The 21,955-nt window shown below is 46.6% G+C and overlaps 1 protein-coding gene across 2 annotated transcripts in view; it reads left to right on the forward strand.

Moving 5' to 3' along the window:
• Positions 1-21,955, forward strand: part of ADRB2 (adrenoceptor beta 2) — a 62,463-nt gene that overhangs the window by 22,461 nt on the left and 18,047 nt on the right. Inside the window, exon 2 of one of the 2 annotated variants that reach the window (XM_084636382.1) lies at positions 11,101-11,371. The exons of the other annotated variant lie outside the window; for it this stretch is intronic. Coding sequence (XP_084492508.1) covers positions 11,101-11,210 — 110 coding nt within the window. The 3' untranslated portion in view covers positions 11,211-11,371. Of the gene's footprint in view, positions 1-11,100; positions 11,372-21,955 lie in introns of those variants that run through there. 2 annotated transcript variants of the gene reach the window in all.

The raw sequence follows: 21,955 nt of genomic DNA on the forward strand, positions 1-21,955 counted from the left end.
CTGAGGTACACGTATAGATTAGCTCTTCTGCATAACCCAGCGTGACCTGTGCACCCTCACTCAGCCAAGGCTGAGATTACAGAGCAAGGATCCTCACAACACTACCAGCCAAGAGCATTCATTAAATCCTTCTCAGAGACCTGCACGCCTCACTGAAAAGGTTTCCTCCAGTAAGAGCCCTCCTGTGGTCTATGCAGCGTTTCTCAAATGCAGCCACCAGGGGGTTTTCTTGCAGCCACAACCTCCTGGGCTTGTGATGTGGAGGGAGGGCAAAGTAGTGCCCCCTCCTCCCCCCCGTTGCTCCTGGATGCACGGCCCTGGTGTCAGTACCGGATTTACCGTGCTGCTGGGCCCATGCTCCAAAGGGGCCCCGGTCCAGCCCGCTCTTCTCCGCCCCCTACTCCCTTCTGCGGGGGCAACGGGCAGAACCTTGGTCCTGCCGACTCCTGCTGCTGCAGCAGAGCTGGCTCAGCCGGCAGCCAAGCTCCCCACTACCCCGCCTCTTCCCCTGAGCATGCCGTGTTTCCGCCCCTCCCCCTCCCAGTGCTTCCCCCACCACCGAACAGCTGTTTGCTGGCACGAGGGAGGGAGAGGAGCGGGGCCGCAGCGCACTCACCACTCGGGGGAGGAGGCGGGGGAGGAGGCTGGGGCTTGGGGAAGGGGGTGGAATCAGAGCATACCCCCTTCAGCCCCCTGCCGTGAGCTGCAGGAGGCTGGGAACACCCCCACGGCCCCAGCTCACACCCCCAGCCCTGTGCCCTGACTCCTGCACCCCCCCCACACCTCCACGACCCCAGCCTTGACTCTTGCACCCCCCCACATACCGAGCCCCTACTCCTGACTCCTGCACCCCCCCACATACCCAGCACCCCTACACCCCATGCCCTGTCTGCTGCACCCCCTCCATCCCCACCCCCCACCCTGAGCACCAAACGAGAGCTCCTGCACCCCCCCCCCGCACATTTTCACTTGCACCCCTTGCACCAAATGGGAGCTGCTCCAGGTAAGCACTCCACACCCCAACTTCCTGCCCCAACCCTAAGCCCCCTCCCTCACCCTAGCTCCTGGCCAGACCCTGCACCCCAACCCTGCTCCTGCACCCTAAATCCCTCCCAGACCATGCATCCCCAGCCCTGTGCTCAGTGCACCCCCACCCTCAGCTCAGTGCAGAGAGAGATGAACAGAATGGGCTAGAACCAGGGAGAAGGTAGGTACCTACTCTATGTGGGCAGGGGCAGGGGGGAATCCGGTTTACCCCTTCCCCAGCCCTGCTGCAATTGCAGTTTACCCCCGGCCCCTCCCTTTCTCCAGAGACCAACCCTAGCTCCCGCCCCATTGTGCTTTTGCCCTTGGCCCCTGCCTTGCTCCAGTCAGCAGGGACTAATCCTCCCCACATGCCCCACTGTGCTCATCTTGCCCCTAGCCCCTGCCTCGCTCCAGCTGGGGACGAATCCTCCCCCCCCACCATGCCCCGCTGTCAGGGTGGATAAAAATCAATTACTTTTAAAAAAAATTTTAAAAATCGGATTTTTTAAATTTAAATTGGATTTTTGAGGGAAAAAACCTATTATATCTCATCATGGAATAGGGATTATAAATGCTAATTCTATAGTATGAGACAATATATTCATGTAATGTTTAAGAAAAGTTTTGTAAATGAGTTCTAATAGTTCATGGATTAGGGACCCAATCTGATGGGCTTCCATAGGCTTCTGTATAGATTATTTAGGTTAATCTTTCTATCTACCCAATGGGACTCAGTGCTCAGTCTAGAAGATACCATCAGAGATGCTTAGTTTTGCAGTTCTCAAACTGTGGATTTGTGTCTCCAGAGGTAACATGCTTGTTAACAGCAAAAATGTTTTTAAATAAATAATATATAGAGGTGAGAAATAACAGACCTCAACTCTATTGTGCCTCTGCAAATTTGTGTGCAGAGTCAATCCTTACCTCTCTTTAAAAGTGAAAACTTTCAAAAAGTTCAATGAATAGAAGATTGTTGGGGGCAGAATAGATCTGGACAAGGAGAAGAAGTCTGGAGATAAATGTGAGAAGCGAGGGACATATGCTTTTTTGTTAAAATATTATGTTTGCTGTTGAAGAAAAAAATCCAGAATACTTAATATTGTTGTTTTAGTTAAATAAAACAATTTAAATGTCCGTCTGGTGATGTTCTCCTAATACAGTTTGACAAGAAAATCCTTCAAATATTAATGATTAACCTGTTGAATTGGAGATAGTTCACCTCCCAATGACTTCATAAATATGTGCTTCAATTATCTTTGGTAAATGAAATAACCAATCATTCATTTTCTGATATAGCTGTAAAATTCATCTGAAAAGTTTTCAAAATAAATCACTGTTTAAAAATGTATAGTGTGTACCTTCTAAAAATGAAACCTACATCTATCTCTGAGTTGTGAGGAATATGCATTAAGGTTATAACAACCAACAAGAATGCACTTTTCTGTAGAAAACCATGATTAAATCGAGTCTTCCTGACTAGTGATTTAAATCATGATTTAAATCAAATCCACCCTGCCCGCTGTGCTTTTGCCCCGACCCCTTCATTCCCCAGGGGGCCCCACAAATATGTTTGGCACCAGGCCCACAAAAAGTTAATCCTGCCCTGCAGACATCAGGCTATCTGTGGCAATACAGTTCTTTCATTGTGTCCCTTCCCAAGCTTGGCCTGATTGTTGGAGTTTTGTTTTTTGATGTGTCCCTTTAAGATTAATAGCAAGCCAGCTTCCTTCTCCAAGGCTGCTCTAATTACCTGAAACCCATTTTTACAATGGGTGTGGAGCAGGTGTGTGGCTGTTATTCTGAGTCATTATCCCTTTTCAGTGAGTGCGTCCAACAGGTACAAAGATGAATCTGCATGGTCTTTTCTCTCTCTCCTGTATCTCCCTCCCTGGGACTGGGCTGGCTTTTAAGCATGGCCACCTGTTGAAAGCCAGTGACTGTGTGAATAATGTGGCATTTTCCCTGCAGCAATCAAAGTTGTTTACCTCTCTCCATAGAAAGACGCATAGAAAGTGTGGAAAGAAAGGAGTTCAAATACGGGCTTTTCACTGACTGGGACTCTGCTTTGTGTGCAGGATTCCTCTGCCCTATTGTCCATCTCTTCTTGTTCCCCCATCTTAGTTTATTTTTAATTCATATTAGTCAGTTTGCAATGGTTCACAACGGTCCCTGTCTGGGTCACAGCACCATAGTGCTAGGTGCAGTACGAACATACAGGAAGAGCCAGTCACTGCCCTGAAGAAAAGTAGTACTTGTGGCACCTTAGAGACTAACCAATTTATTTGAGCATGAGCTTTCGTGAGCTACAGCTCACTTCATCGGATGCATACCGTGTTTCCACAGTATGCATCCGATGAAGTGAGCTGTAGCTCACGAAAGCTCATGCTCAAATAAATTGGTTAGTCTCTAAGGTGCCACAAGTACTCCTTCTCTTTTTGCGAATACAGACTAACACGGCTGCTACTCTGAAACCTGCCCTGAAGAGTTTACAGTCAAAGGCCTCAGTCCTGCTAGCACTTAAACACATGCTCTACTTTACACATCTATGTAACCTATTGACTGCCCTAGGGTCAACCAGCCAGAGCGAAGTAGAAGATGTTTGCCGGTGTCTACACTAGAGAAAAAGTGATGGTTAGTAAGTGATTAGCTAAGATGTTAGCTAACCTCTTGGCTAAGTCTACACTCTGCGTTAGGGGTGCGATTCCCAGCTCATTTACACATACTCGCTCTAGCTCTCATAGCTAAGCTGTGCTAAGTATAAACCCACCTGAAACTGGTGGGTATATATGCAGCATGGCTCAGTCATGCCATCACTGCTACTGCAGCTGTGCTGCTATTCATTCTGGCACTAACTCGGTGGGAACCAGCATGAGCATGACAGGTGGGAATCCTACCCCTAGCTCATAGTGTAGACGTGGTCTTTGGCTAATGTAGACATACTCCCAATCTCACATCTGCAATCTCCACTGACGAGCAGTCACAATTGTCAGGGTTAGTGGGTGGCGATTGCATCTTTATTGGTACTAAAACCCGTGCGAGTCTGTGGCGTGGGCCTCTGCAAGCTTAATTGTTCCGGTTCTGCACAAAGGCTCCTCAATGCCTGGGGCTCATTTGAGGACTGACTCCATTCGCTGAGAGAATAGGGGGGTTGTGAGTGGCAGGCATGAGAAGCAGGATCTGTTGGGGTGAGAAAAAATCACCCCCTTGCTCTGGAAACAATAGTCTATGGTTAAGGCACAGAACTGGGAGTCAGGAAATCTGTGTTTTGTTCCCAGCTGTGGTCATTTCACTTCTCCATGCCTCAGTTCTCTCATCAGTAAGATCGAGCTAGAATCATAAAACTGTAGGGTTGGAGGGGACCATTGATGGGTCATAGAGTCCAGTCCCCTGTGCAGAGGCAAGACTAGACCGTCCCTGACAGGTGTTTGTCTAACCTGTTCTTAAAAACCTCCAACGATGGAGATTCCACAACCTTCCCAGGTAATTTATTCCAGTGCTTAACCACCCTGACAGCTAGGAAGTTTTTCCTAATGTCCAACCTAAACCACCCTTGGTGCAATTTTAGCTTATCACTTCTTGTACCTGTCCTCAATGGGTAAGGAGAACAATTGATCACCTCCCTCTTTATAACAACTTTGCACATACTTGAAGATTGTTATGTCCCTCTCAGTCTTCTCTTCTCCAAACTAAACAAACCCCATTTTTTCAATCTACCCTCACAGGTCATGTTTTCTAGACCTTTAATAATTTTTATTGCTCTTCTCTGGACTTTCTCCAATTTGTCCACATCTTTCCTGAAGTGTGGTGCCAAGAACTGGACCCAGTACTCCAGTTGAGGCCTTATCAGTGCTGAGTGGAAGAATTACTTCTCCTGTCTTGCTTACAACACTCCTGCTAATACATCCCAGAATGATGTTCACCTAATATTATTCACCTACCTCAGATGCTGGCTGAGAGAGTAAATTCATTCATCTTTGCAAAGGGGGTGAGAACCTTTATAAGTGCCAGAAATTATCATTACTTGGCATCCTCAAGGGAAGTTGAACCTCAGCCTGATCCGGTTACCAATAGAGATTCAGCAAGACTTTGCTAGCTGTTAATCAACACATTTTGTTATATTGCCAGCTCTTACCTAGACTATTGTGAGATTGTCTGTAAAACAGCCAGTGAGAAAACCCAGGGCTTTCATTTTTAAAGCCCAGGACATAATTACTTGAGCTAATAACAGAGTAATAACTCTTAGCTAGTAGCAGTAGAAGGCCCTGGCCCTGGCGTTATACTTTGTCAGCTAGTTCTGTATAATCCTGTCTAATTTAAAACCAACGGTCCCCTGCACAAAAACCTATCTTTTCTTTCACACTAAGAGCTTATTAACTTTTTCTGTATTTCCTTCTCTCTGCTGACTGGAGATGTGCAAAATCCTGAGCATAAAGTGGTTTGACTTTATATGAAATGTTACAAACTTGCAAATATCTGGCCTTTCTTCAATCATTCATTATATCCAAAGTGGCATTGCGTGTTCTTTGGCTGTGTCACCAGCAAGGATAAAACCATCCCAGCACACTGTGCTCTCAAAGTTTCCATCAATGTGCAAAGGGCTGCACGCCTTGGTGCCACCCACAGGATCATCCCAGAGAACTGGGGATTTGCAGGATTGAGCTTGATCTAGGAACTTCAGTACACGATGCCTGGTGTGACACCATCAACCGTGGTAACTCTGGCTGGTGCGACAGTCCTTAGTAGACTATGCATGTTTGATGGCGATTGCCAAGAGGGTTTTTGTTTACACAGGACTTTTTTCTTTATACCCATCCTATTGCGTGATTCATTCAGGGATGCTACGTTCTGCTGTTTGTGATATAACAACCCAGCATCAAGGAAGCAATTGTATCACAAACACCAGAGCAAAATCACTGAGTGAATCAGGCCAGGGGAACAGGAGGGTTCTACTGCGTAAGTTTCTGTACACACACTAATTATAGAATCATAGGGCTAGATCCTGTCTTGGCTTTTTCTGAGGGAGCCCCTAGGGATTTCAGCCGTGATTTCCACATGCTGGTTGTTACAAACAGATGATAAATAGAATTAGAACTATTAGGTCATCTTATCCCTTGCCCATAGCCCAGTGCTGGGTTGTTCTTGCACTACAGTGCACACAATTACACCTGTGTTGTGACTAGACGTCACTGGGTAAACAATTGCAAAGTTATTAAAATAAATATTGAGTACTTTACCCAGTTCAGATGATGGGTCTTCCCCCATTTTCCTTCGGAGATCTGTCCAATATACCTTAGTGCCTTGTATTTTCTGTTATCCTGCCTACACTTGATGTTTGCTCAATTTCATCCCATTGCTACGAGTTATTTCTGCTTGAACCACACTAAACAGTGATTATAATCAGAATGTGTTTGTTCGGTACTGACAGTGTGAGACGTGCCATACAAGACACAAAGGAAATCTTGGTTCTTGCTCCCACTAGTTTGCAATCTTCATAATTATTTTCCTTCCTTGGTATCTAGATGCTTAAAATATTTATGGTTTGTAGTGTTGCTATAGCCGGGTTGGTTCCAAGATATGAGACAGACAAGGTGGATGAGGTAATATCTTTTATTGGATCAACTTTTGTTGGTGGAGGAGACAAACTTCCTGGTGCAAGTGCTAGAGGAGCCAACTAGGGGGGGAGCTTTTCTTGACCTGCTGCTCACAAACCGGGAAGAATTAGTAGGGGAAGCAAAAGTGGATAGGAATCTGGGAGGCAGTGACCATGAGTTGGTTGAGTTCAGGATCCTGACACAGGGAAGAAAGGTAAGCAGCAGGATACGGACCCTGGACTTCAGGAAAGCAGACTTCGACTCCCTCAGGGAACAGATGGGTAGGATCCCCTGGGGGACTAACATGAAGGGGAAAGGAGTCCAGGAGAGCTGGCTGTATTTCAAGGAATCCCTGTTGAGGTTACAGGGACAAACCATCCCGATGTGTCGAAAGAATAGTAAATATGGCAAGCGACCAGCTTGGCTTAACGGTGAAATCCTAGCGGATCTTAAGCATAAAAAAGAAGCTTACAAGAAGTGGAAGGTTGGACATATGACCAGGGAAGAGTATAAAAATATTGCTCGGGCATGTAGGAATGAAATTAGGAGGGCCAAATCACACCTGGAGCTGCAGCTAGCGAGAGATGTTAAGAGTAACAAGAAGGGTTTCTTCAGGTATGTTGGCAACAAGAAGAAAGCCAAGGAAAGTGTGGGCCCCTTAATGAATGAGGAGGCAACCTAGTGACAGAGGATGTGGAAAAAGTTAATGTACTAAATGCTTTTTTTGCCTCTGTCTTCACGAACAAGGTCAGCTCCCAGACTGCTGCGCTGGGCATCACAACATGGGGAATAGATGGCCAGCCCTCTGTGGAGAAAGAGGTGGTTAGGGACTATTTAGAAAAGCTGGACGTGCACAAGTCCATGGGGCCAGACGAGTTGCATCCGAGAGTGCTAAAGGAACTGGCGGCTGTGACTGCAGAGCCATTGGCCATTATCTTTGAAAACTCGTGGCGAACAGGGGAAGTCCTGGATGACTGGAAAAAGGCTAATGTAGTGCCAATCTTTAAAAAAGGGAAGAAGGAGGATCCTGGGAACTACAGGCCAGTCAGCCTCACTTCAGTCCCTGGAAAAATCATGGAGCAGGTCCTCAAAGAATCAATCCTGAAGCACTTACTTGAGAGGAAAGTGATCAGGAACAATCAGCATGGATTCACCAAGGGAAGGTCATGCCTGACTAATCTAATCGCCTTCTATGATGAGATTACTGGTTCTGTGGATGAAGGGAAAGCAGTGGATGTATTGTATCTTGACTTTAGCAAAGCTTTTGACACGGTCTCCCACAGTATTCTTGTCAGCAAGTTAAAGAAATATGGGCTGGATGAATGCACTATAAGGTGGGTAGAAAGTTGGCTAGATTGTCGGGCTCAACGGGTAGTGATCAATGGCTCCATGTCTAGCTGGCAGCCGGTGTCAAGTGGAGTGCCCCAGGGGTCGTTCCTGGGGCCGGTTTTGTTCAATATCTTCATAAATGATCTGGAGGATGGTGTGGATTGCACTCTCAGCAAATTTGCGGATGATACTAAACTGGGAGGAGTGGTAGATACGCTGGAGGGCAGGGATAGGATACAGAGGGACCTAGACAAATTGGAGGATTGGGCCAAAAGAAATCTGATGAGGTTCAATAAGGATAAGTGCAGGGTCCTGCACTTAGGATGGAAGAACCCAATGCACAGCTACAGACTAGGGACTGAATGGCTAGGCAGCAGTTATGCGGAAAAGGACCTAGGGGTGACAGTGGACGAGAAGCTGGATATGAGCCAGCAGTGTGCCCTTGTTGCCAAGAAGGCCAATGGCATTTTGGGATGTATAAGTAGGGGCATAGCGAGCAGATCGAGGGACGTGATCGTCCCCCTCTCTTCGACATTGGTGAGGCCTCATCTGGAGTACTGTGTCCAGTTTTGGGCCCCACACTACAAGAAGGATGTGGATAAATTGGAAAGAGTCCAGCGAAAGGCAACAAAAATGATTAGGGGTCTGGAACACATGACTTATGAGGAGAGGCTGAGGGAACTGGGATTGTTTAGTCTGCGGAAAGAAGAATGAGGGGGGATTTGATAGCTGCTTTCAACTACCTGAGAGGTGGTTCCAGAGAGGATGGTTCTAGACTGTTCTCACTGGTGGAAGAGGACAGGACAAGGAGTAATGGTCTCAAGTTGCAGTGGGGGAGATTTAGGTTGGATATTAGGAAAAACTTTTTCACTAGGAGGGTGGTGAAACACTGGAATGCGTTGCCTAGGGAGGTGGTGGAATCTCCTTCCTTAGAAGTTTTTAAGGTCAGGCTTGACAAAGCCCTGGCTGGGATGATTTAATTGGGGATGGGTCCTGCTTTTGAGCAGGGGGTTGGACTAGATGACCTCCTGAGGTCCCTTCCAACCCTGATATTCTATGATTCTAACCCTTCCAGACATGCAGAAGAGTTCTGTGAAGCTCAAAAGCTTGTCCCATCCACTCGCAGAAGTTGGTCCCATAAAAGATATTATCTCACCCACCTTGTCTCTCTCAAACATTTAAAATCAGTTATGTTCCACCAGTCCCTTTATGCTGTCGTTTGGCCAAGTTATGCATGTTCTATGCTTTTAAATATCTCCTCATGATCTCAGTATTTCCTTTCATGTTCTTTCATTTGCTGGATTTACCAAGATATATGGGTTCATCACAGAGTCTTAGATGATAAAGCCAGAGGAAACCAGTGTGATCATCTAGTCTGACCTCCTGTATACCAAGGCCATAGAGCTTCCCTGAATTCTTTCATGTTTGAACTTGTACAGATCTTTTAGAAAAACCTCCACTCTTGATTTAAAAATTGCCAGTGATGGTGAATCCACTGCAATCCTTGTTAAGTTATTCTCACTTTTAAAAGTCCTTTGGACACTTTCCTTAGGGCTTGGCTACACTTGCGAGTTACAGCGCATTAAAGGAGCCCTGGGTGCACTAGCTCACTACTCGTCCACACTGGCAAGGCACGTAGAGCGCTCTGACTCCGTACCTAGAGCACTCCTGGTACTTCAACTCGGCGAGTGGAATAACCTTTTGTGCGCCCCCTCTGGACCGCCGCAGCGCCAGTGTGGACGCCTTGGTCTGTTAGTGCACTCTGATTGGCCTCCAGAAGTGTCCCAAAATGCCTGTTCTAGCCACTCAGGTCATCACTTTGAACTCTACTGCCCTGCCCTCAGGTGACCAACCATCAGACCTGCTCTTTAAATTATCTGGGAATTTTGAAAATCCCCTTCCTGTTTGCTCAGCCAGGCGTGGAGTGCTCTCAGCGAATCATTCCAGGTGACCATGCCTCCACGTGCCAGGCGATCCCCAGTATGGAGCAATGGCAAGGTGCTGGACCTCATCAGGGTTTGGGGGGAGGAAGCTGTCCAGTCCCAGCTGCGCTCCAGCCATAGGAATTACAATACCTTTGGGCAGATATCAAGGGACATGATGGAAAGGGGCCATGACCGGGACACACTGCAGTGCAGGATTAAAGTGAAGGAGCTGCGGAATGCCGACCACAAAGCAGCAAGTCAAACAGCCACTCTGGTGCTACCCCTGTGACCTGCCGTTTCTACAAAGAGCTGGACGCAATACTTGGGGCCCACCCCACCTCCACTCCAAGCCCACCCCACCACCATGGACACTTCAGAGCCCAGTTCATTAAGGCAGCAGGAGGAGGAGAAGCAGCAAAGCAGGAGCGAGGGTGATGAGGCTAAGGAAGACACCCCGGAATCCCTAGATGCATGCAGCCAGGAGCTGTTCTCAAGTCAGGAGGAAGGTAGCCAGTCATGGTGGCCGGTGCTTGGGGAAGGACAAACACCAGAGGACGTTCCCGGTAAGCGGCTTATATTTTGGGAAGGAAGTTATTCGGTGCGGGCTCTTGGGGTGTAGAGGTTTAGGGCTGCGTGCATGCCTAGATGCGGAATAGGGCGTTGATGTGCTCTCTCACATCGTGGTAATCGGCCTCAGTGATCTCTTCAAAGGTCTCATCCAGAACTTGGGCAATGCGCTTGTGCGGGTTTCTTGGGAGAGCCATTGTGTTCCTTGACCCAGTAAGGCTAACTTGTCCACGCCATTGTGCCGTGAGGGGCAGGGGGACCATTGCTGCACACAGGCAAGCTGCATATGGGCCAGGGCGGAATCCGTCTTGCAGTAGAAGACCCTCCCTTGCTTCCCAGTTCACCCTCAGCAGTGAGATATCTTCTAGGATGAACTCCTGTGGAAAATGTGGGGACAGTGTTCAGTATAGGGGTCCCCTGCCACTGTTGGCTCTCCCCAAGGCACAGAAACCCAGAGGACAGTACAGCCATGAAACAATCAGTCATGCTTGACTGTGCTTACTCACCATTTTGGGGCTCCCATGGGTTATGTGTGCTCGCTTTGGGACAGGCCAAATTATGCTATTTTGTAGACTGTTCTTTCCCTTAAGTACGGGGGAATCTTTGCTCTGTCTGGTTTGAACAATGCTGCCTCTGTTAAGTGTTGCATTTTGCCTCTACAGATGCAACCTTGAGATCTCAGCCATCTGTATTATCACCGGCCAAAAGATTCCAAAGAATCAGAAAGAGGCCACACAGAAGCAAGGAAGACATGTTGCATGAAGTAATGTAGCATTCAAGTAATGAAAATCAAAAAGTGCAGGAGTGGCGGGACAGTGAAAGGAGGATCCACCAGCAGAGTGAGGAGCGCCGGCACAAAAGCACGGAGCTCCGGCAGCAAAGCACGGATCGGCTGATAAGCATAATGGAGCGCCAAGCAGACTCGATCCAGGCGCTCGTAGCCATGCAGGCGGAGCACTACTGTGCCAGACCCCCCCCCCCAGCCCAAAACTCTTTCCCTTGTGCCCCCATTTCACCTCCAACCCACTTTCCCCAACATCCGGGTTCTTACCGCCACCAGCTGCCTCCAACCCCGGAAGCTTCACCACCCAGCCCTGAAAACTACGACCCTTATTACCCTCTGCACTCAACCACCATCACCATGCAGTGTAGCCATCCTGAAGTGCAGCACTCATTGCACAGCACTCCAGACAGGAAGGCTGAGTATGATAACAGGACATACGCAAATTGTACCATGTGATTGTACCATTCCCCTCCCCACCCCACCCTTTTGCCCTTTCTGTTTCCCAAGCAGTTGTGTTTCTTTGCAATAAATGAATTTTCTTTTCAATAAATGGAATTTTTTGGCTTTGAAAACATTCTTTTTTATTGCATAAAGTAAAAGATACCTTAGCCCAGGAAAGAAGCAGGTGCTGCAAGTCAGCGTAGCAAACACAGATTCCTACTAACACTGGAACCACTGCGCCTCACTCCCGTGCAGGGCACCAGACATTCCTGGTGGCTTTCAGCCTCAAATTGCTCCCTCAAGGCATCCCTAGTCCTTGCAGCCCCGCACTGGGCTCCTCTAATAGCCCTGCCCTCTGGCTGTTCAAATTCAGCCTCCAGGTGTTGAACTTCCGAGTTCCATGCCTGAGTGAATTGTTCACCCTTCCCTTCACAAATGTTACGGAGGGTACAGCACGTGGCTATAATGGCAGGGATGCTGTCATTGGCCAGGTCCAGCTTCCCATGCAGAGAGTGCCAGCGGCCCTGTAAACGGCCAAAAGCACACTCCACAGTCATTCTGCACCAGCTCAGCCTGTTGTTGAACTGTTCCTTGCTGCTGTCAAGGCTCCCTGTGTAGGGTTTAAAGGGTAAGCGGGGTCTCCAAGGATCACAACGGGCATTTTGACTTCCCCTACGTGATCTTCTGGTCTGGGAAAAAAGTCCCGGCTTGCAGTTTCCTGAACAGGCCAATGTTCTGAAAGATGCATGCATTATGCACCCTTTCTGGGACAGCCTGAGTTAATGTCAATGTAACGCCCGCGGTGATCCACAAGTGCCTGGAGAACCATAGAGAAATACCCCTTCCGATTAACGTACTTGGAGGCTAGGTGGGCTGGTGCCAGAATTGGAATATGTGTACCATCTATCACCCCTCCACAGTTAGGGGAACCCATTTGTGCAAAGCCATCCACAAGGTCATGCATGTTACCCAGAGTCACGGTTCTTCTGAGCAGGATGCGATTAATGGCCCTGCAAACTTGCATCAACACAATTCCAACAGTTGGCTTTCCCACTCCAAACTGGTTAGTGACTGATTGGTAGCTGTCTGGAGTTGCCAACTACCAGATTGCAATAGCCACCCGCTTCTCCATCATCAGGGCCGCTCTCAATCTCGTGTCCTTGCGCCACAGGGTGGGGGCGAGCTCCACACAGTCCTATGAAAGTGGCTTTTCTCATCTGAAAGTTCTGCAGCCATTGCTCGTCATCCCAGAGTTGCATGACGATGTGATCCCACTGCTCAGTGCTTGTTTCCTGAGCCCAAAAGCAGCATTCCACGGTGGTGAGCATGTCTGTGAATGCCACAAGCAAACTTGTGTCATATGCGTTACTCGAGTCGATCTCATCGTTGGAGCCATCGCTGTCACTTTGGATCATAAGGAATAACTTGACTGCCAAACGTGACATGCTGGCGAGACTCATCAGCATACTCCTCAGCTGTTCGGGCTCCATTCCCGCAGACCGAAAGGGAAGACAGAGCACGCAGTACAAAAAACGTGGAAAGATGGCGCCAAAAGCGGATGGAAGCACAGGGATTGCTGGGATGCGAACTGATGCATCACAGGGCATTGGGACAGGACCCAGAATGCCCTGCACCCCACCCCTTCCCACAAGCCACAGTGCCAGAATGGGAAGAGGTGCTCTGTGGGATAGCTGCCCATAATGCACCACTCCCAATGCCGCTGCAAGTGCCGCAAATGTGGCCATGCCAGTGCGGTTGTTCCTGTCAGGGTGGACAGACAGTAGCGCTTTCCCTACTGCGCTCTCCGAAGGCGGGTTTAACTCAAAGCGCTCTACATCTGCAAGTGTAGCCATGCCCTCAGTTCTGAGCACTTCAATATATGAAAGATATCAACAAAATGCAATCAACTGAGATTATAAACTCTTTGACACTGAGACCATCTTTTTATTCTGTGTTTGTACAGTGCCTAGTGTTACCTACACACCTCCTGGGTGTGGTGTTCTGTCCCATCTAGTGGCACCGAGACCACTTAGAGAGAGAGAGAGAGATAAATGAGTCTGCTCTACAGCCTTAGCTAACAGCCCATTGGCTTGAGGCTCATGCACTAAGCTCCAGAGGTCACAGGTTCAATTCCACCCGCTGATGACTGGGGTCTGTTGGTGTTTCACCTAGCACAATGGGGTCCTGGCCTATGACTGGGTCTCATCAGTGCTACTGCAATACAAATAATAAATAAATTCTTCTTCTTAATAACATATAATAGAGAATTCAGAGACGAGCAATCAAACCAACCGAAGGATTGGTTTATGAGGAGAGATTAATAGAATTAAGTAGACATATAAATATTTTGAAATGAGACTGCTCAGGTGGATGCTGGGTAAGATGAGAGCTGATAGGCTACACAGTAAAATGGTACGATCCATGATGTGGGTAGACCCCATCACAGAAAAGCCAAGGCAGTATCAGTTGAGATGGCTGGGTCATGTGATATGACAAAGCACATAATATGTTGGCCAGAGAATACAAGAAATAGTAGTCACAGAACAAAGGCCATAAGAAGACCCAGGAAATGGTTCAAGATGCTGAAGAAAGACATGAAGAACATTGTTGTCATCGTGGAAGACACACAACACTGGAACTGTTGGAGATGAAGAATGAGAGCCACTGACCCTGATTGTCTGGACAAGGTGATGGCGAAGAAGAAGAATAAATGTAACTTGCCAGCACCTTCTTTTAGCAGGCTTGTTTTGGAAGATGTTAGCATGTGATGGCTGTTCAGTAGCTTATGTGAAATAAATTCTGTTGCCCTCATTCTAAGCTTCAGTGGATGGGTTTTTATGTCACTGAAACCACCACCACAAATGATAGTAATCTGTACCTTTACTGTATTGGCAATCTCAGCAGAGAGGCCAATGGTCATGAAGACTGATCTCTCCTGGGTTCCCTCTGGGTCAGGATTAAGATACGTTGGAGGCCAGTGGTGGAGAAACTTCCACTACCACTGCCTGTACTGTACCTCTCTTTTGGGTAAATCGAGGACTTCAGCCTCTAGGTCTGTCAGTGGCACAGCTTTTGTCACTATGAAATTTACCTTTAAAAAAATAAAATAAAAAAAATCAGGAATCCAGAGGACTTTCCCCAGGAGCTCATCACAGTAGCGACAAAGGTCCAGTTAGGCCTGTGGTACAAAACTCACTGCCAAATATCATGGGACCATCCACATTTTAAATCTGGTACCATGTTACATTTTGCCTTCACAATATGAGGTGAAATTGTGCTGTAGAGTCATGATATTGTGATGTAAGGATTTGATGATCGTTAGGCCTCCGTGTCCCTTTAAAATCCTGCAACAGCTGTTTCCAAATCTTGATGGCAACATTTAGATTTTACTTTCCCCTCTTGGAACTTTTCCAAGCCTTGTCTGATCTCTACCATCCCTTCTGGGGATAGGGAGGAAGTGTCCTTACGTCGAGCTATATGTCAGGATGAGATCTGAGCTGTAGATCAGCAGGTTCAGAGTGCCTGGGTTTCCTGGCTGAAAGCACAACCAAAAAAAAAAAAAAAAAAATTGCTAACAAAGCAGGGAGCAAGCAGGATGTTGGAGTGGGTGCTCCAACCAAGCATGGAAGATCACCGTGACTGAAACCATGATATCATCAGCAAGCAGAGCTTTGCCTCACATGGAAATCTTTTTATATCCTTGTGGCAGATGCCAACCTCTTGCTCATTTAAGATGGTGATTGCTAGAGATCTCTGCAGAAAAGCCCCCAAGGGCTGATATGGTGCAATCACCACACAAAGCCAGGGCCTGGAAAAACAGGCCCCATTGCTGGGATATTATTTATCTGGGTGTTACATGTGCTCTACCCATGAATTCCAGGTCATTACTTTTATTCTGTTTATATTTCAGAACTAGGTCACTCACCTCCTGTAGGGTTGCATCGTGTCATGTTACATTCTGTCTGCTAGACCATCAGTGGCCCAGCTTTTCAGAGTTGCACCCGTTGCTTAGCTGGCTGTAATGTTGGTTTGATAGATTAGGCCAAACAGACAATACTATAACTTGGTCACCTTTGGCCTTGACATCCTTTTCACAGACTCTTCTGCTCCCCATTGCAAAACTCAGGGACATTTATCTGCTCAAGCAGAAAATCTACTTGCTCCACCCTTCATGGTGCAGATTAGGGTAAAATCAATTTTGTTCCACATATTGTCAAATAAAAATTACTTACTCTTGATGAGTGAACTATTGCCCAATTTTGAAAATGGAATTTAGACTCTTAAGTCACTTGGGTACATTTGAAACTTTTACCCTAGATTTATCTTGCAGCGGAGAATTAAAAAACAAGTGATTTTTTTTATCCCTCTCCCATCCGTTCATCCAGCTACATAATTTTAGTATGACCATTACTGAAGTAACAAGGTCCATGCATTTCCCATAAAGGATAACATTTTAGAACCCCAAATGGCACAGCCCAGGCTAGAAAAAGTGCCACAATGCCTGTTTTTAGCCAAGTTGTCTGGGTGTAAATGCAGCATAACTGGCTTGAAGTGAATGGATTTACTCTCATTTACTTCAGTGTAACTGAGATGAGAATCTGGCCTGTTGAGTTTTTTCTGTTCAGGTTACATATCACTGAAAAAAGTGAGGAGAACAGTCAGGTGCCATACATTCAGGCAGGGAGACACTACAGATGTATTGTGCAAGGAAACAGTCAGGGTAGGCTTTCCACTGGAGGAGCATCCAACAGGCATGAAGGGCGAAAGTCAGAAGTGCTGCTCACTGAGCAGTGCTCGGTCTCAAATCAGGAGAAGAATCCAGACTGAGACCTTCCATGTCTACTTCCCTGGGAGCTAGCGACAGTGTGGGAACCCACCAGCCTATGATTTATTATAGAGCACAATGATTTGCCAACTAGCCTGCAGGTTTTGTATCTGTGCTCTACATTTCCATCAGAGAGCTCCACTTTCAGTTTCCATTCCTGGTCTCTCATTCACCCTGGGCTAGCAGGCAAAGCCAGGGCTGTCTGCAACTGCCATGCAGGAGACTTGAGTTTGATTCCCATCCCCTGTTTCTCTGTGACAGGACAGCATCCTGCTCCTAATGATTTGCAGTTTCTCCTCAATTCTCTGCTGAGAAGAGGGAAGAGATCTTTCTACCCAGAAATTCTTCCTGGTTCTAGCTCTGCTACCCTGCCTCTCTCTCCCATGCCCATCCTTCCTGTGCCTTCTCATCCCTCCTGTGTTAATGGGCCAATTTGCCCATTAGCCCTCCCCCAGCCCATTCTAACCCACTAATTAGGCCCATCAGGTCTACCTTGAGGAGAATTAATTGGAGGAGAATTAATTGGAGTTTAACTGACCAAAGTGCAGGTTTAGCTGTTGGTTCCTAGCTCTCTCCGTCATGCTTTCATTTGCCCTGGACAACCCAGACAAAAAAATACCCCTGCAAAAGAAACATACCGACCACCCCAGTAAGGCAATGAGATGTCTTGTGCTGCTGCATAGTACCCTCCATTAAGGACCAATGCCAACCAGCCCTGAGGGGAACCCTGTCCAGTCCTCAGTGCCCTGATAGATGAAGACTGCCCAGTGAGACCTCCAGGATGAAAGTGACAGCGTGAACAGGAGTCCAAATGAGAGGGATCCTTTGGTTTCTGGCAGAGGACTCTCTTCCCCACAACCGCCCCCAGCAAAGTAGGTGGGGGAAGGGGAAAGATGTGCAATCATAGGAAGAGGCTATTCTGGAGTGAAATGGCATTTTGTTCTGTTCCCTTCTTTGGTTTGTTGGGGGCAATTAGTTTTTGTCGGGAGAGTAGGGCACACAAGATCAATGAGCAGGGTCACAGGGTAGTCACTGCCTGCAGGATGCTGGTCTTTGTTTGCTGGTTGGCCTCCTGATAAGGAAACATACTTAGAAGCCTGATGTCAGAGGCCATGGAGCTCTGTGTGGTTTCAGTTTCTGCAGCTGCTGCTAGAGCTCTTCTGTGGCGTGGAGGAGCTAGACACAGACCCAAGAGAGTGTTAATATTAAAAGACAAGGAGGACTTGTGGCACCTTAGAGTCTAACCAATTTATTTGAGCATAAGCTTTCGTGAGCTACAGCTCACTGCGATGAAGTGAGCTGTAGCTCACGAAAGCTCATGCTCAAATAAATTGGTTAGTCTCTAAGGTGCCACAAGTCCTCCTTTTCTTTTTACGGATACAGACGAACATGGCTGTTACTCTGAAACCTGTCAATATTAAAAGAGTTTTGGACTTCTCTGCAACTATTGCAGCACCCATCACTTTCACATAGACACGGAGTCCTGACGCAAGGCACCCAAAACTAACTGGAGCGCACTTACATTCTAAACTAGCAAACTCAATCGTAGGTCCCTGGGCTCTTTTCCCACAACTCAGCCCAGAACAGGAGTATTCATTAATACACAGGCATTGCTGCATTAGGGTGAGGAGCGTGTTATGGGCTTGGTCCTGCTGAAATGATTGGGAGCTTTGCCACTGCTTTCCAAGGGTGCAGGATTGGGTCCTTAGTGTATGTCAGCCTATAGCTAGTGGAAAGATGGTTACTTGGGTCAAATTATCTGCAAGGGAAAAAATAAAATGCTGTTAAAGCAGAAGGCTTTAGCAGCCACACAGAGGTCATTGCAGGGAGATGAATCTGCATTATCAACAGGCACTTGTACCCCACCCTGCAGCATCCAGGTTGAATTGGGATTGTGTTGCGCTACAGCAGAGACCCCACAACGTATTACGGCTTGGTGCCATTGGTACCTGCCTTCAGATGGAAAGGGCAGGATTGCACTCCCTTTTGAGATCACCAGCATTAGACTCAGATTGGCCAGAAGAGTCACTCCCACCTTCTCGTCAACTGTTTGAAATGGGCCGTCCTGATTACCACTACAAAAGTGATCTTCCCTCCTGCTGATAATAGCCCACTTCAATTGATTTGTCTCATTAGAGTTGGTAAGGCAACCCCCATCTTTTCTTGTTCTCTGTATATCTATCTATCTATCTTCCTACTGTATTTTCCACTCCATGCATCTCATGAAGTGGGTTGTAGCCCATGAAAGCTGATGCCCAAATAAATTTGTTAGTCTCTAAGGTGCTACAAGTACTCCTAGTTCTTCTTACTGCTGAGCAAGACACCTTGTTGGCAACCCTTAACTAATTTAGGGAGTAAGAGAAAGGACATTGAGCCTGAGTTTCCTGCCTGCTACGCAGAGTGCTAAACACAGATCCTTTGGGCTGGCTGCAGTTCTTTGTGGTATTTATAAAGCTGGCTAGCATGGTTTTATTAAAACAAATGTCCTTATCTGTGTCACTAACAACATCTTCATTGCAGCTGAGAGAACTGTAAAGGATCCAATGTACGTGCAACATTTACACACTGCTAGTTTCATTTGCACACGCCACTCAGGAGGAGAGAGCAGAGGAAGGTTAGTCAGTGTCACTGCTGTTTCTAGTCTGTCTCAGTCGGGGTGCTCCTAGGCTAACACAAGGCTGCTGTGTTTCAGATTCCATCATTAGAGGGGAAATGAAGTTTCCAATAAAAAATAAACACACACAAAAAGCAATCTCCTGCACACTTGTTTCTATGGAAATCACACACACATGTACTACAAACAGTTCAGGTTAGGGTTTAATGTCAGGGGCAGGGAAACTATCTGGATCCTCGCAAACAAAGGTTAACTTCAGTCCAGCTTTCTCCCTTACCATACACTAGTGTCAGAGAAGGGCTCTAAGAATGGCTCCTGGGAGCGAGGTATATCTTGGGGAAATAATGCTGTACACCCAGGGTTTTCAAATTGGAATGATTCCCAACCTGTCTACATTCTGATTCTTACATTTCTTTCTCATTGTAGACACTAATTCTTGAGGAAGAGGTTTTGCTGACTGTGACGGGCTTCTGTCTGCGGAATCATTCCACCAGCTGTAATGTAACCTCTTCCCCAACAGTGCCCACTTGAAGCATGCAAAAATCATGGGTTTGGGTATTTTTAGAAAAGAATGTTTGAGTCCTTTTTCTCTGTCTTCTGCTTAATGAGCTGTTAGGGTGAACACATGTCAAGTTTTTAAGCTTTCCTCTGGAAACTCAAGGGATCGGTACTCTTTTATATTTTATTTTATAAGGAAAGCTGAGATCCTCACCTAATCACTTGCCTCCAGGCCCTGGACTTGAGAAAAACCACCAAATAGCACAAGATTCATGTTAAAATCATGAGAGTTGACAACACTGTCTGCCCCTGTGAGAGCTAAAATTCATTGATCGTTCCCCTTTAGCTTTAGCTCTCCACCAAAGCTCTACAAAAGGGATTGTGAGTCCTCGACCAGACAGCCACATTGTGCCCTGAACACCCACAGAAATCCTCAAGGATCCCTCTGAAACAAGATTAACTAATACATATCCCTCTGCACCCTGAAACTATACACTGATACTGAGTCGTCAGATACTACAGTGATGGACCCAGTACAAGAAACTGAACAGAATAGAATGTGAAGTCGTACTGGTGCAACTCTGAAAAACAGTGCTTAAAGAATAAATCATCAAAATCATCTTCAGAACTCACTGCTTTTGGGCCGTGCCTTACATCATGGTGGTGAAGCACTGGAATGGGTTACCTAGGGAGGTGGTGGAATCTCCATCCTTAGAGATTTCTAAGGCCCAGCTTGACAAAGCCTTGGCTGGGATGATTTAGTTGGTGTTGGTCCTGCTTTGAGCATGGGATTGGACTAGATGACCTCCTGAGGTCTCTTCCAACCCTAATATTCTATGATTCTATGATCATTGACCTGACCCGTGACCCAGAGTTCTTTCTGGAGTGGACACTGTTCTCAAATATTTATATGCAAATATAATTAATTAATATTTGTAAAGCCCAGGAAGTAACAAGATGTGTACTATACAATAAAGCACATCTCAGGACTTTCTTTTGTTCTCTTGTACACTTCCCCCTAACCCTAACCCTAACCCATCAACTATAGCTGGGTCAGATCCAGTTTATAAGTCAAAAAGAAATTAACTAAATAAGAAATAAATGTAGATCATAAACTCCTAAAGGAGGGATCTAGTTGTTTATTTGCTGGTGAAGTGCCATGCACATCTGTGTTATTGTATACATTATTATGAATAATTCATAGTATGAGACAGCATGATAGTCCAGAGCAGTGACACTCAGAACTCAGTGGTTCAGGAGCCAAATTAGTGATCAGCATTACCCAAAAGAGCCACAGTCGTGTGAATTCATTGTTTCATTTATTATAGGACTGTATATTAATATTTAAACAGTATCACAGGGGAAATAGTTTTGATAGATATATATATTTTATTCTCACAGCAAAATGATTGATCGAGTATTATTATTTTATCGACTTACAATTGGTTAATAACGTAGGGAAAGCATCCTGATTGGCTAATAATGAAATCACACAGTGTTTGAATATCATGTGCTGCAAAGAGCCAGAGGAGACACATTAAAGAGCCACTTGGTCACTGGTCCAGAGGACAGTGCACTGGACTGGAACTCAGGAGACAAGGGTTTTATTATTGACTGCTAGTGGCTTGCTGTGTAACTTTGGGCAAGTCACTTCACCTCTTTTTGCCTCAGTTTCACCCTATGGGAACGATGACACTTATATCCCTTGTAAAATGCTTGGAGAGCAACAGATGAAAGGTGCTATCTGAGAGCGATGTATTATTACATTAATAACAATGGACGGGATCCTGTCTTGCTTGTACACCCAAAATACCAGGGGTTTGGCTGGAATAAAGTGGATAGGAACATAATTGGACTCATTGCATTATCTATACCTCAGCCCACCATGAATTTCATACAGCAGCACTACATTCCCTCTTCAGCAGGCTTAAGGGAGCCATCTCCTTTGTGCAGCCACATTCTGCTCTTAACAGTTCCTACTCTCAAGCAGATTGGCTAGCTTTTGGGGAGTGTAAAGCTTTTGCATCTCACCCTGCAACCATTTGTGTGTCATCGAAGGAGGAAAGCGACACTGAGAAGACTGAGGCCATGTCTACACTACGAACACCATAGCAGCATCGCTACAGTGCTGGAGCCATGCTTGCATCACTCTGCAGTGCAGACACAGATGACAGCGATGGAAGGGTTTCTCTAACTCCGTCTCCCTGAGTGCTGGCAGCTAGGCTGATGGAAGCATTCTTCCATCAGCATCGCTGCGCCTTTACCGGGGGTTAGGTCAGCAGAGCCGACAGCACTCAGAGAGGGGGATTCTTCCTGAAGAATTAGCTATGTCAATCTAAGTTTTAAGTGTAGACT

Source organism: Lepidochelys olivacea (genome assembly GCF_965140295.1).
Source record: "Lepidochelys olivacea isolate rLepOli2 genome assembly, chromosome: 8".
Taxonomy (NCBI): Eukaryota; Metazoa; Chordata; order Testudines; family Cheloniidae; genus Lepidochelys; species Lepidochelys olivacea.